Source organism: Centropristis striata, chromosome 3 (assembly GCF_030273125.1).
Source record: "Centropristis striata isolate RG_2023a ecotype Rhode Island chromosome 3, C.striata_1.0, whole genome shotgun sequence".
NCBI lineage: Eukaryota > Metazoa > Chordata > Actinopteri > Perciformes > Serranidae > Centropristis > Centropristis striata.
The window spans coordinates 705,660-722,669 of NC_081519.1; the positions used below are offsets into that span (position 1 = coordinate 705,660).

The 17,010-nt window shown below is 38.6% G+C and overlaps 1 protein-coding gene across 1 annotated transcript in view; it reads left to right on the plus strand.

Moving 5' to 3' along the window:
* Window positions 1–17,010, plus strand: part of mtss1 (MTSS I-BAR domain containing 1) — a 104,484-nt gene that overhangs the window by 56,067 nt on the left and 31,407 nt on the right. Inside the window, 3 exon segments of the mRNA XM_059330227.1 lie at window positions 13,981–14,065; window positions 15,416–15,507; window positions 15,624–15,698. Coding sequence (XP_059186210.1) covers window positions 13,981–14,065; window positions 15,416–15,507; window positions 15,624–15,698 — 252 coding nt within the window.

Genomic DNA, 17,010 nt, shown 5'->3' on the forward strand with positions numbered 1-17,010 from the left:
AATTAAATCACATGCAACTTCATTCTATTATATTTCAGTTTTCAGTAAACGGAGATGAAGGCTCTCACTGTGTGATAGATCGGATCGCTTTCTTCTCCCGTCTCGTCCCTGCGATGCATTTTTCAGCTTCTTTTTCTAAATCTTTCGCCACATACACTCACCGGCCACTTTATTATCTGAAGGGTGTACCTAATAAACTGAAGTGTTGTCTTCATCTTCTTCTAGGTTTGATGTGTTGTGCATTCAGACCTTTGTTCTAACCAGTGGTTATTTGAGTTGCTGTTGCCTTTCTGTCATTTTGACCCAGTCTGACCTCTGGCCCAGAGAACTGCTGCTCTCTGGATATTCTCTCTGTTTCCGACCGTTCTCTGTAAACCCTAGAGATGTTCGTTAGAGCAGCAATTTGTGAAACACTCAGCCCGTCTGGCTCATAGACTGCTGTATAAATAGTGGACGGAGTCACTGTAGCGTCACTCGTTGGTTTGAGGATGCCCGGCTTTACGTCTGTCACCATCTTTGTTTTTGAAACAGGAAGAGACCATATTTGGACTGGGGCAGGGGACATTGCACTCACCAAGTTAACAACCTGTCAATCACAAGGCAGCCACACCCCAAATCATACTTTGCTTTAACATCTATTTCTTCTAAATGGGACCATTATTTACAGCAGTAGTTCTCAGCCTTTTTGAGTCGCGACCCCCAATTTAACATGCATGTTGTCCGCGACCCCCGCTCTCTGAACACAATCTCACACGCACAGTTCGGATCACCCAAAAAAAAAACAAAATGACCAAAAAAAGGAAACAAAATGACCAGAAAAGACACAAAATGACCAGAAAAGACACAAAATGACCAAAAAAGGAAACAAAATGACCAAAAAAGACACAAATTGACCACAAAATGATTAAAAAAAAGACACAAAATGATCAAAAAAATACACAAAATGGCCCAAAAAGACACAATATGACCAAAAAAGGACACAAAATGACCAAAAAAAGACATTAAGTGACCAAAAACACATTAACACATGACCACTTTAACACAGTGGAGACAGAGCTGACTTCCAAAATGATTTGGCGACCCCCAGAAATCATCTCACGACCCCAATTGGGGTCCCGACCCCAAGGTTGAGAACAGCTGATTTACACAGTTAACATCATATTGTATTGAAGAAGACTTGAAAGTAGTGATTGAGACCATAATGTTGCCACGAGAATTTTTACTGAGGTAATAAACAATGTGAGAAGTGGACTCATTTAGTATTGCGATAGATAGGACCAGACTTCTTTTGCAGCTGGTGGTGTCGCCCCCTGCTGGACTTTTAATAGACTGCAGGCTGAAGGCACCATGCCACGGTCAGAGTCACTTAAATCACCTTCTTCCTCATTCTGATGCTCGCTTTAAACGCCAGCAGCTCGTCTTCACCATGTCTACAAAGTTGTGAGTTGCTGCCATGTGATTGGCTGGTCATAAAGTCATGGGAAAAAATATTAGACCACCCTTGTTTTCTTCAATTTCTTGTTTATTTGAATGCCTGGTATAACTAAAAGTACATTTGTTTGAAATGTTCCATGGTTTTCTTGATAATAACCAAAATCATTATGAAGAAATCCATGTAAAATGTCTAGATATCAACTCTTGAATTAAACTCTTATGAGCTATTGTTGTTGTTATCATTATATTTGTCCAAACAAATGTACCTTTATTTGTAACAGGCATGTGTATCGTCACAAACAAGCCTCCCACTAAGTCTGACAGTCATCAAATCATGTTCAGCAACATGAACAACTAACTGTGTCCGCCACTTATTGAAAACAAACCAGCATCGCCTATTGTGCACATACTGCTGCAGCACATACACACTGTACTGCTACAGAGCTAACTGTGCAATCCATTAGCTTTTTTGCTACTTTGCAAAAAGTACAAGGCATTAAAATTAACAAGAAATTAAAGAAAAAGGGTGGTCTAATAATTTTTTCCATGACTGTATATGTGCCGTAATGAGCAGTTGAACAGGTGTACCTAATAAAGTGGCGGGTGTGTATATTTGGCTTCTGCTGCCTTTTTTTCTGTGCTGACAGAATGTGCTGGTGAAGCTCTAATAGATCTCTAGTATCTATGGATAGCTGATGTTTAGGAATGACGATAAGAACCAAACAAACAATAAGAGTCGGAGCTGAAACTTGACATAACTCTGGTCTCAATCAGCTGATTTCTAGAGCAGGTTCCCCTCCACTCGCTCTCTGGTGAGTCCACATGACTGGTTGCCCCGGCAACCCAGGAACGGTTGACGTCTTTGGCATCATGGGGCTTTCAAAGAGCAACACACACACACACACACACACACACACACACACACACACACACACACACACACACACACACACACACACAGATAGATCACAAGACGACCTACTGAGAGCTGACTGTTTCTAATGGAGGTTTCCTGAGGTCAGCTGTGTGTGTGTGTGTGTGTGTGTGTGTGTGTGTGTGTGTGTGTGAGAGAGAGACAGTTACTGACTGACTGGTCAGTTAATGGGCCGATAATCAATAACTGGATCAATATAAAGAGCCTCAGTGAGCTGGGTCTGATTGTGATGATGCAGGATGGGTGTGAAGGTAGCACAGTTTAAATCTGCAGCATAAACATAATTTAACCTTTAACTTGCAGTTTCAGTACATAAAAAAAAATTCCATCCAATTGTAGTAAGTAATTGTAACATAAACCAAAAGAGTACCATTTATATATTCAAATCAAATGCAACTGAGAGGAATAGATTATAAGATATGTAAAATGTGTAAATTTTATGTAATTATTGCAATTAATCTTCATGCATTTTGTTTACAGTCATGGAAAAAACTATTAGACCTCCTTGTTTTCTCTAATATCTTGTTCATTTTAATGCCTGGTACAACTAAAGGAACATTTTTTGGACAAATATAAAGATGACAACAAAAATATCTGATAAGAGTTTAATTTTAGAGCTGATATCTAGACATTTAACATGGTTTTATTGATAAAGATTTTGGTTATTATCAAGAAAACCATGGAAAATGTCTAGATATCAGCTCTTAAATGGTCTAATAATTTTTTTTCATGACTGTATGTTTGTAACCATGCAAAATATATAATTTCAAATTGATAAGTTATAGTAATTGGGACGATAAATAAATAAGTGTTTGAGTAACTTATGACATCTATAACTGATATCTGCACGGGACATTTGCAGTTTTAATTGAAACAATGTGGAAATTTTGAATAACACAAAAGTTTTGTTTCAGTTCCAGAAGAAGTTAGGAGGTTTTGTAGAAAGTGAATAAAAACAGAAAGCATCACATGACGATGTGAGAACCGTCTGCTACTGCAGGTGCAGAGTTCTCAAGAAGTTTTATTATCAGATTATGTAAATTAAGGGGATTTCCAAAGGGAAAGTTTAACACATTAAAGTTATGATGTGTGTTTTAAACAGCTTGTAGTTGCATGAACATATAGTGCAACAGACTATTAAAACTGACATTTTGTGGACATTATTAAATTATTGTGTTAAACAGAAACATATGGATCTAATCATGATAACTGCTGATGATTTCTCATACATTCAGGAGAAGTTCACACTGTGCTGGGTGATATATCCATATAACAGATATATCGATATATTTTTTAAATGTGATATGGAATTAGACCATATCGCATATATCGATATAGTTCTTTTTCCCCTTTCTTTATATATAAATGCTGCCCTTACTAGGGTTTGTCATATTTAGTTATTTTGTAATGTTCGTTATTTTGTTCTTATATAAATATATTTATTTCAGAAAAAGATTGGCCTGTTTTATTTCATAGGCTATTTTTATTTAAGATATTTTTTATTTAAATGTGCACTTTATGGAGCTTTTGTTATACAGTATTTATGTTCATTTAAATAAACCGTTTCAATAAAACTACTTGTGACATGTCATATTTGACTTTGACTGAACATTTTTCTCTCAATTTGCGATAAAAATATCAGGATATATATCGTATATTGATATTCAGCCTAAATATATCGGGATATGACTTTTGGTCCATATCGCCCTACATCAAATTCAGAATGCAAAATATATTTCCCAGTTTAAGCATAAAAAAACTTTTTTTGTACTGAATTAATTAGAATGTAGGTCCCAAAAGATTTGCAAATGATTGCAGTTTTTATTACTATTTGTCACAAGGTCATAACTCTTTTTGGGATGGAGGCTGGGAATGCCTGTGAGCATTTATGTTTAATTAAATACAGTAAAGGAGAACTTATAGAGCCTGCAAGTATGGACAGAGGAGACGCCGTACAAAAACTAGGTACATTTAGTCTCATTGAGATTAAAAAAATCTCTTTTCCAAGAGAGAACTTGCCAAGAAAGCAGCATAAAAAGAGACAAGTTACAACATTTAAACACAGTATCATAAAGAATTAAATACAAATAAATTCAAATTGAGTGTAGTTTGGACACATGTTTGAACACTGGTATGAGGGGAGCAGCCCCCTTTCGATTTCATCACCTTGTACTGTAATAATCTTTGGCAAATTGGATGTCAAGTCTTTACCATTTGAAAAGATCATAAGTTTTGATTTCTCCGCATTTAATGCAGTGTTTCCCCGACTCATGTGTAAGGAAAGTAGCTGTTGGCTCCAAAAAGTCGCTAGAAGTCGCTAAATGATGTCATCGCCTAATTTGCATAATTTACCATGTGCATGTACTTGTAATGGACGCTGTAGGAGAGAGGAATAACGTGGTGGGGAAGACAAAAAGTGATGAAAATATGTTTAGAACTGCAGGTTCTCTGTCTTCTGTCATAATTCCAACCGTCCTCATTAATCCGGCCTCGGGACTAAAGGCTGAAGAGACTCTGACTGTAAACCAGCCAGCAGCGACTTCTCGCATGCACTATTAGCAGACTGGATGCTAAGGGGTTAACATCCCCTCTGGCTCTGTGACTGCAGCTGGGAGAGACTGCTGCAGGAGGACTGGGCCGCTTGTGAGTGCTTTGGGACGAGGGAGGGGTGGCTCGTTAAGAGTAACAACGAATCTCAGAAAGTCTCCAGGAACACCAGGAAAAGTTGCTAGATTTGTTGCTAGTTGCTTTTTTTTTCTCTGAAAAGTCGCTAAGTTGGCAACACAGCCGTTCACTGTCCTGAGGAGCTACGATGCTACGTTACGCTACGTTACGCTACGTTATGCTACGTTACGTTACGCTACGTTACGCTACGTTACGTTATGCTACGTTACGTTATGCTACGTTACGTTATGCTACGTTACGCTACGTTACGTTACGCTACATTACGTTACGCTACGTTACGTTACGTTACGCTACGTTACGTTATGCTACGTTACGTTATGCTACGTTACCTTACGTTACGTTACGTTATGTTATGCTACGCTACGTTATGCTACGTTACGTTATGCTACGTTACCTTACGTTACGTTACGTTATGTTATGCTACGCTACGTTACCTGCGCTACTCGCTATATGGACCGTGTGTAAACTTGAATGTTACCTTTTCCGTTGATGTCCTATGAGGGTCCGACAGGATTTGATGTGCTCGTTAATGACTCAAAACAAGTCGAAAATAAAAATGGTAAATGGAGTGCATATATATATATATATATATATGCACTCCATTGTGTCCACACACTGGACACACTGGACACTACGCTCATTCACCCGTTCACACACACATTCATACTGGTGTTAGAGGCTACCAGGGCACACTGCTGCCACCAGCAGGAATTCATTCTCACACTGATGAACGCAGCATCAGGAGACATTTAGGGTTCAGTGTCTTGCTGAAGGATACTTCAACATGTAGGTTGTGTGGATCGATCCACCAACCTTCCGGTTACTGGATGACCGCTCTACCAACTGAGTGTGTTGTTGTGCTCACACAGTAGAAATCATTAGTGGCACATTGATATTAATGATCATGTGAAATGTAGGAGAAACTCTGCAGTAACCTGAGTAACGTGAATGAACTGAGCTGAGCTGCAGACTTGATTCTGAACTAACTCATGGTCAGGTTGGAGGCTCTTTGGCAGGTCAGTGTTATTAAAGTCTGATCTTTAGACTGCATGATGTTCTGCTCTCACAGCTCACTCCCTCTTCTTCTCCTTCACTTCTTCTACTCATAACACTGAAGTTAATTCCACTATTCATTATTTCTATCCGTTGGATAAAGCTGCTCCGCTTTCTCACCAGAGAGATGTGATAACCTGCATCAGAGCCAAAGTAGCACATTTCTTACTTTATTTTAGCTGCAATCGGATCCAAAGAATATCTGATAACGGTTAAAAAAAAGCTGAATATCGCAGCTAATAATCAGTCAGTCCTGAGTCTGTCTACCTGACGGTCACAGGCAGAGTTCAGGGAGGTTCAGAGGAAAGAAAACACAGAAAACTGGTCAATCCACAGGAATTAATACACACACACACACACACACACACACACACACACACACACACACACAGTGAAAGGGCCACATTATGGGCGGTGAGGAGCTGGAAAGTGTGTCCAGCAGCAGGAGAACAGTTCCTCTCTGTCTCTTTGGAAAACGGAGGGAAATTCTAAACGACTGGAGCAGCTTTTTATTTTCCTTCCTCTTCCTTTTATTTTTCCATCCAGATGCGCTTATGACAAATTTTAGTCGAATCATTCACACTTAATATTATGAGCACATTTGATTCAATAGTTTAAATAGTTTACATCATAAATAAGTTATGAAACAACAAAGAATAAAACCAACAGGTGGCTGTTTCTGCTTTATTTAGAGAGTTCAAACAGAACCAATAATATCACAATAATATCGTATCGTGACTCAAGTATCGAGATAAAATGCTGATTCACGCCTCTACAAGAAGCTGATTCAGAGCAAAATGTGTATGTATAAATTATTGTGTCTTATTATCTTTCTCCTGTCCTTTTTAAATGCATTTATCAGCTGGTTTTTATTCATATTTGCTCAGATCTCGAACCTAAAACAATATCTGCATTGCCAAAGCTTTATGAGGAAGGAAATGTAATTTTCAACAACTTGAGGAAACACGATGTGAGTTTAGTTTGTTTGTCGCCACCAGTCCAACCTGAACACACGTGGTTTAATGTCCAGGCTCCACATTATCTTTTGACTTTGCATTGTACTTGAAGGAGACTTGACTCATAATTAAAAATGTTTTCTTGATCAAATGTCACACTTCTCGTCTCGATGAACTCCAGCAGATAATTTACCCAGCGTCCTCGGAGCCGTGAAGAGATTAAAACCAGAACAAACAACATGTGAGAATCACAAACACACTGACTCCCACACGGAGTCTCAGCTGGTCAGGTTACATTCTTCATCTGCAGTCGACTCGGAGATCCATTAGACATGTCTGAACACAACACACACACACACACACACACACACACACACACACACACACACACACACACACACGTATATAATCCATGTGTTGCTGACTGAAGGTTTAGCTCTCAGTGATACTAAACTTCTTAGAAATAACATTTAAATGGAAGCTGCAGAACGATTTCAGTGCAGCTTCAAATATAAACTTTAACCTGAAACTGAACTAATGTCGTGTTTTAATTTAACAGTTTAAAGGGATATTTGGGATATTTTTAAGTGTGGTTATATGAGGTTCTTATCCACGATAAGTGTATTATCGACAAAAGTTTTGAGAAGCAGGCAACCTAAACATCTATCCGTTCTGTCAGTTTATTTACAATATTTTTACTGCTTTATCTTGTGTCAGTCAGCGCTGTTTAATGTAAATGTGAGGTGATATGAAGCCATTATCTGAGCTTCCTCAGAGCCACCAGACTCATTTTAAATAAAACAGTAATTTCACCTCACAGAACACAGGGTGGCTGGTCTATCGCTGCCTCGATCTATTACATTGTTTGTTTTTTTGTATGACTTTAGTGTTTGGGTTGGTTCTAGAGTTGTTCCCATACTGCAGAAAATGCTGCATCGTATCGGCGAGTACTGGAGTCCAGGCATCGATCTGATACCATGTAATTTATTAAATTAGTAATCTATTTTCTGGTTCGCTCCGTTAAGCTCTGGCTAATAAGATTTATTTATTTAAGTTGCTGTTGGACTACTGTTTTTTATACTGTACCTTCATTTTACTGTCGTGGCTGCACTTTAATTTAAATATATTCCTGGATTGATTTATTTAAGTTGCTTTTTTTACTGTTTTGTTTACTGTTTTAAATTGCTTATCTTCTGTGTTGGGTGTCATCTTTACTTAGAAAAAACTATAGATGACATCCAACACGTAAATCTGTGACTGTTTTCTCGCAGATTTGCCACTTTTAATCATGTAAATCTGCTATTTTTTTCCGTAGATTTGCCACTTTTTTTCTCATAAATCTCCAACTCTTTTTCATGCAAATTTGCCACTTTAAACCTCGTAAAACTGCAACTTTTTTCTCAGTTTTGCCACTTTTTTCTCATAAATGCGACTTTTTTCCCTTTGCAAATATGCAACTTTTAATCTCGTAATTCTGCAACTTTTTTCTCTCGCAAATTTGCCACTTTAAATCCTGTAAATCTGCGACTTTTTTCTTGCAGATTTACCACTATTTTCTCATAAATCTGCGACTCTTTTTCGCGCAAATTGTTCTATTTTAAGCTGAATATTAAATGTTCAAACTGGTAAACCTTTTGTTAGTAAATATAGACTTTTTATTTGTGTTTTACACTGCATCCAAACTTTCTTTGAATCAGGTCGTACTGTTGGTACGACACTGACTATAAAAAAGAAGCTCATACAACCACATTTTAAAAAAAAATCACAATTAAGCAATTTGCCTAGTCTTTTAAACCAGGATTAACACACCCGCTCTCTCAAAATATTGCACGACAGACTTATGAAACATCCACTTTAGCTGCATTAAGATAATTTCAGTGTGAAACGCTGCGGTTCAAGATTTAATGTTCTCTGAGCTGCAACAGGGAGGGGAAGGTAAATAAAACAAGCACACCTCGCCACACCTTAACGATTAACCCACGCCTCATACCTGTGTGTGTGTGTGTGTGTGTGTGTGTGTGTGTGTGTGTGTGTGTGATGAATGTTTGGTTTCTGAGGAGGAAGGAGAGAGGGAGAAGGACGGATAGAGGACGAGGAGGGAGGAGATGATCAGAAACAGAGAGAGGGAGAGAGGAGGTGTAGAGGCTGATGGAGGCTTAATGACGCACACACACACACACACACACACACACACACACACACTGTCAAGTGTTCCGTCCAGGTTTCAGTCTGACATCACTTCCTGTTAGAGCGTTTCAATGAACTGATCTCTTCACCGAGATTGTTTCTCTTTATGTAACTGGCTGTGACTCAGCAGAGCAGCCTGCCTGTGTGTGTGTGTGTGTGTGTGTGTGTGTGTGTCTCTCTCTCTCTGTGTGTGTCTCTGTGTGTGTGTTGTGTGTGTTGTGTGTGTGTGTGTTTCTCTGTGTGTGTGTGTCTCTCTCTCTCTCTGTTTCTGTGTGTGTGTGTGTGTGTGTCTCTGTCTCTCTGTGTCTGTGTGTGTGTGTGTGTGTGTGTGTGTGTGTGTGTGTGTGTGTCTGTGTTTCTGTGTGTGTCTGTGTTTCTGTGTGTGTGTGTGTGTGTGTGTGTGTGTGTGTTCTCAGATTCAGATATTTAAATAAGATGAAATGAGTCAGCGTGAACTCTTTTCAGTGTAAATCTGCTGTGTCACTTTGTTCTGAGGCAGAAATGATCCGAGTGTAAACTTCTCTGTGTGTTTGACTGGATACAGTAATTAATAGGACAGACAGCGTCCAGCGGAGGCCTGTTGATTATGTTGATTATGTTGATTATGTTCCCAGTTAGTGTCTTAGCACAAAATGTGTGTGAAGAAATGCTCATCACATTATCCAGAGCACGTGTTGACATCCTAAGATCGCTTGTTTTCTGCAGCCAACAGTCCAAAACTCAAGAATATTCAGATTAAAATGACATTGGACAGAGAAAAGCAGCAAATAGTCACATTCCAGCTGCTGAAATCAGTGAATGTTTGCTGGTTTTTACCTAAAACATGACTTTTTTTTAATCAAAATAGTTTTTCCTTTGCTGAATCGAGCCTCGTGATGAAGAGAAACTTGTCTGATTGTTTGACTCAGTATAATAATCAATATGACAGACAGTGTCAAGCGAGGCCTCCAACCAATTATTCTTATGATTGATTAACCTGCAAATTATGTTCCCAGTTAATCATTTGGGTTTTATAAAAAAAAATGCTGTGAAAAAATGCTCATCACAATTTATCAGAGCATGTGTTGACATCCTAAGTTTGCTTTTTTCTGCAACCATCAGTCCAAAACTCAAAAATATTCAGATTACAATGATATTATGCAGAAAAAAAGCAGCAAATCGTCACATTTCAGTGGCTGAAATCAGGGAATGTTTGCTGTTTTTTTGCTTGAAACATGAAGTCATTTATCAGAAAAGGTGCAGGCTGTTTTCCTGTTGAGTGACTCATCGATCGTTTCAGTATCGGAGCACTCGCAGCGACTCGTTATCAGGTCATTAAATGGTTTTATCAGTTTTTTCAGACCTGTGTACAGGAAGTATACACGGTATAAAAGCCTTGACAAACTCAGTCTCTATGTTTATTTTCAAGTGATTTAATTTCACTTTATTATCAGAATATTTTCTGAAATGTCTGAAGTGTCTTCTGTCCCACACAAACAAACAACAACAACAAACTAAACAAACACAGCAAACAAATATTACATGTTAATCTGATTAGTGTTTACTCTCGGCCTGTAATCTTCCTCACCAAATCCTGTTCAAATATTTAAGACTTTAAAGTTTCTTTAGATATTTAACATGATCAGTTTTAGTTTTTAATTGACATAAACTGCTGTTAGATAAATATAGATCATCATCTGATGAGCTGCTGGGAAAACGTGGCGTGATTCACCTGTTGAACTGACTTTAACTGGTTAAATGATGTCAAGTGTCCTGCTGTTGTTACAGACATGTGAAGTGTGAAGGAAATTTGGTGTTTTCTGCATGGTGGGAAGTAGGCGGTGACCTACCTGGTATTCAAGACACAAGGCATTGTGGGAACTGACTCTGTGAACTTAACAATTCTAACACCATGACTGAGGGGAATGTGGTGACCAGTGGGCTCTGTCCTGATGTGATGTTTAGGGCAGGAAGATAGGGCCACATTGAGCCTTGCTGAAAAGTGCAACAGTCATAAGTCGAGCGGTGTATGGAACTTTGTTGTATTGTAAAATAGCCATTCGGAATTGTGCGGTGTATGGAACACGAATGTGCTAATAAAACCTGCTTAACTTAGTGCAGTTGTCAAAATTGCCACGACAGTTGGAACAAACACTCGACTCGATTATGGAAAGAGTGAAAACGAGGAAAACACTGAATGATGTTTGGAGTCTCTGTACAGTTACAGGGGAAGGTCCATGTGAAAGAAACGGTTCTTAATATTTAGATTGTTGTGTTGGATTTGGCTGGAAACGACAGTTTCATAGAATCTGAACTAATTTGTTGACACTGAGCCTTGCTGAAAAGTGCAACAGATATAAGTCGAGCGGTGTACGGGACTTTGTTGTATTGTAAAATAGCCATTCGGAATTGTGCGGTGTATGGAACACGAATGTGCTAATAAAACCTGCTGAACTTAGTGCAGTTGTCAAAATTGCCACGACAGTTGGAACAAACACTCGACTCGATTATGGAAAGAGTGAAAACTGTAGAAACAAACTGAAGGATGTTTGGAGTCTTTGTACAGTTACAGGGGAGGGTCCATGTGAAGGAAACCGTTCTTAATATTTAGATTGTTGTGTTGGATTTGGCTGGAAACGACAGTTTCATAGAATCTGAACTAATTTGTTGACATTGAGTCTTGCTGAAAAGTGCAACAGTCATAAGTCGAGCGGTGTATGGAACTTTGTTGTATTGTAAAATAGCCATTCGGAATTGTGCGGTGTATGGAACACGAATGTGCTAATAAAACCTGCTTAACTATGGAAAGAGTGAAAACGGAGAAAACACTGATGTTTGGAGTCTCTGTACAGTTACAGGGGAAGGTCCATGTGAAAGAAACGGTTCTTAATATTTAGATTGTTGTGTTGGATTTGGCTGGAAACGACAGTTTCATAGAATCTGAACTAATTTGTTGACATAATATGTAAACGCCACTAAATGTTACAAGTCTGTTGGTGAGAAAGGTTCAATTCAACAGGAAGTGTTGTGTCAACATACAGACACAAAGAAACCATTATGATGGGCCGTGTGTGTGTGTGTGTGTGTGTGTGTGTGTGTGTCTGTAGATATTTTCCTTCTCTGTCCGTGTCAATGTTTACATTTCTCTCAGTTTTGCAGAATAAATGCTCTAAAGCTTGTTTATTTCCACCTGCTTTATGTCTTTTCTTCCATAAATAAATAAATGTTAGTACACAGTTTGAAAAGGTTCCTGTTATCCTGTTCAGTGTTTCCCACAGGATTTATTGAGACTCAGAGAGAAACTTTTGTACACTTATAAGTAAAATGCATCGATTTTGTGCACTTTGAGAGCTAAATGAGAACAAACACCTCACATAACATTTTCACAGTCAGGAGACACGGTATTATAGAATCTTTATTATCCTACTGTGTCATTTTTAATTGCTGTCAACATGTTTTCCACTAGGACCCCCCCCCCCCGGAGATTTTTTCCCCATAAAAGCCCAAATTTGGAGCCTCTCACACATTCTAATGCCACTATCCCATCATATACACTGATCTTAATGATTGCATATTTTAAGAATTATTGTAATCAAGAATAAGCGTTCTATTATATTTCATTTAAGGCATCTTATTTTGACAGTCTTCTTGTTAATTCTGTGGTGGATTCTGTTAACACACTGTGCTCTTATTTTGAAAGATGCTTGTGATTAGCGACAGGAAATAATTCGTCACAGTTTAGCTTTTTGTGATTAACACAACTGTAATTGTTAGCTAATGTTAGCTCGCTGCTAACGAACGGCATAATGCAACAGTGTGTTTGGACCTTTGATGGCTGGACACACACACACACACACACACACACACACACACACACAGACATCATGATTAAAGTCTGGCAGGCTGTAGGAGTCCAGGTTATTAATGGGAAACCCTGCTGGTAAACATTTAATTGCTGCTTCTAATATTGTTGAGTTGCTGAATCTGTGATGTCAGACCTACATTTATACATTTATAACAATTTTAAATATTAAAAGTGACAATCGCTGCCACATGACTCATGTTTCTGAATGACTGTTTAACCAACCGGCCAATGAGCCAACAGCCCTGTGTCTAGTCGTATTTTAATTAAACAGTAAGGTGTGTGTGTGTGTGTGTGTGTGTGTGTGTGTGCACATGATCCATGGTTGTGTCATCAGGTGGTATTTATTAGTATTAGACAGTTATTATGTGCAGACCCAATTAACGGAGGCTCATTGTGAAAGGAACTGGTTTGTTTCTTACATAATTCATTCACAAAACGAGACACACACACACACACACACACACACACACACACACACCTATCGTTTCAACACACATTACAACACCTAAGATCTTAATCAGATTGATTTCCTCAATACCACTTTATGGAGCAATTATAGTGCAAACACACACACACACACACACACACACACACACACACACACACACACACACACACACACACAGCTCAGTTCCCTGCCCTGCATTAACTCTTTGTTAACCAGATTAAGTGCAGTTATTATTTCAGTTTATGTTTGTTTTAACAGTTAGAAGATGTCTCAACACCTACTTCTTCATCAGCTGACACTATATTTTGTAGTTTCAATATTGCGACTGTTGAGCTTTATTTTGAAACATCATCTGCTTTCAGTCCTTTCAGTTTCTTTTCAAAATAAAAGCTCATCATCATCAACTGATTGCCGTGTTGCTGTTTGTTGTGTTTTCCAGGTGCCACCAAAGAGATCGGCTCAGCGCTCACCAGGATGTGTATGAGACACCGCAGCATCGAGTCCAAGCTCAAACTGTTCACCACGTAAGAACCACACACACACACACACACACACACACACACACACACACACATACATTTATTAGATGTGTTGTTTGCTGCGTAGGGAGGAGGGCAGGTGGAGGTGTGAATGGTGTGATGACACTTTTCTGACAGTGTGGGAACGAGTCTCCTAATTACTCTCAACTGACATACGCTCCTTCACAAGACTGCCAGAAAGTGTGTGTGTGTGTGTGTGTGTGTGTGTGTGTGTGTGTGTGTGTTATTACAGTCTGCTGTGATCAGAGGAGCCGTCACTCACACATACTGTGCATCTCTCAGGTCGTTCAGGGCCGTTCATTCATGTCTCAGATTGTTTTTTGTTACAGTCTCGTCTTCATTTTACACATTTTGTCAATTAACTCAACAACTGAACCACAGGGACACAATCAGCGCCCACAGTAGCTCCTTTCATAGCGCCGTTTCATGCTAACTGTACACATCGTCTGCTACTTATTGTAAACAAACCATCATGCTAACTGTACACATTGTCCGCTACTTATTGTAAACAAACCATCATGCTAACTGTACACATCATCAGCTACTTATTGTAAACAAACCGGCATGCTAACTGTACACATCGTCCGCTACTTATTGCAAACAAACCATCATGCTAACTGTACACATCGTCCGCTACTTATTGCAAACAAACCATCATGCTAACTGTACACATCGTCTGAACTTATTGTAAACAGACCGTCATGCTAACTGTACACATCATCAGCTACTTATTGTAAACAAACCATCATGCTAACTGTACACATCGGCCGCTACTTATTGTAAACAAACCATCATGCAAGGTTATTATAGTTAAAGAAAACTAACAAAATAACGAAAACAATAATTGAAAATACATTTTTGTTAACTGAAATTTAAGAGCTGATATCTAGACATTTTCCATGGTTTTCTTGATAATAACCAAAATCATTATCAAGAAAACCATGTTAAATGTCTAGATATCAGCTCTTAAATTAAACTCTTACCAGCTATTTATGTTGTTGTTATTATATTTGACCAAACAAATGTATCTTTAGTTGTACCAGGCATAAAAATGAACAAGAAATTGAAGAAAACAATGAATGGTCTAATCATTTTTCCATGACTGTATATAATGGCCAAAATAATTTTGTTTTTTATTGAATTCCGATTTTGATGGGTTCTGGTTTAATTTACGTTTTTACAGCATCCCAACTTTTTTGTTTTTGTTTCAACCCAAACTACCGATTAATCCCAGACTTATTGGAAGAGTTATGATGCAAATTATTGTTTATCAGATTAATTCAAGGAAAAAATAGTTAAACGTAATTAATTGATAATTAAATGTTCTTCTCTCAGAGCTCTGTCAGAAGGCCTCATCAGTCCTCTGGAGCTGAAAATGGAAGAGTGGAAAAAAGTGGCCAGTCAGCTGGACAAAGACCATGCTAAAGGTATGCTAACATGCTAACAGACACACACACACACACACACACACACACACACACACACACACAGACCCAAACCGACTGGAACTCTCCTCACTCTGGCCCTTTCTGGTGTTTTTTAGAGTACAAGAGAGCGAGAGCAGACATCAAGAAGAAATCATCCGACACGATCAAACTGCAGAAAAAGGTGAAGAAAGGTAAGAAGAACAACAAAGGACACTTCACCTCATCCAGCATAAACAAACAAACAATAAACAACACAAACATCCGTCAGGTTCTGTTATCACAGTCAGAAGAAGCTCCAGAGTTTCTCTGAGGTGAAGCTGCTGAGTGTTTACTGCTGAATATGAAATCCTCCTCAGTGTGAGATAATCCCTCACAGTAAACATGAGGACTCTGAGTGATCCTCCTCTTTGTGCTGAGATCAGTGTTTCAGATCTCTCTCTGCTTCTGTTGCGTTACGCTCTAACTCCTGTCAGTCACTTCACACCCGCAGGGAAGAAATAATCCTCTGGAACGTTTCTGGGCTGAAAGAAACTCAGCCGAGTTTCATCTGGTCTAAAGATGGTGAAGAGCTCATTATCTCTGCTGGTTTACAGCTCAGATCACAACTTCAACTTGACTTGGGACCTCGAGTCTTATTTTGGTTCATAAGTCTTAACTTCAGACTTGTTGGACTTTACTTGGGACTTGTTAGTCGTGACTTTGGGTTTGCTTGTCTTTACACCGGTCACTTTTATTGGTCTTGACTTGGGAAGTGTTGATCTTGATCTGGGACTTGTTGGTCTCAATTTGGAATTTGTTAATTTAGACTTGTTGAACTTGATTAGACACTTGTTGGTCATAAATTGTGACTTTTTGGTCTCAACTTGGGACTTGATAATGTAGACTTGTTAGTGTTGTTTTGGGACTTGTTGGTCTCAAATTGGGACTTGTTAATCTAGACGTGTTGGTCTCTGTTTGGGACTTGTTGGTCCCAACATTGGACTTGTAAATCTAGACTTATTGAACTTTATCTGGCACTTATTGTTCTTAAATTTTGACTTGTTGGTCTCTGCTTGGGACTTGTTAATGTAGACTTGTAAGTGTTGTTTTGGGATTTGTTGGTCTCAATCGGGGATTTGTTAATCTAGATTTGTTGAACTTGATTAGGCACTTGTTAGTCATAAATTGAGACTTTTTGGCCTCAACTTGGGACTTGTTAATGTAGACTTGTTAGTGTTGTTTTTGGACTTGTCGGTCGTAATTTGTTACTTGTTGTCTCAACTTGGGACTTGATAATGTAGACTTGTTAGTGTTGTTTTGGGACTTGTTGGTCTCAAATTGGGATTTGTTAATTTAGACTTGTTGGTCTCTGTTTGGGACTTGTTGGTCCCAACATTGGACTTGTAAATCTAGACTTATTGAACTTTATCTGGCACTTATTGTTCTTAAATTTTGACTTGTTGGTCTCAACTTGGGACTTGTTAATGTAGACTGGTTGGACTTGATGTGGGATTTGTTGGTTTG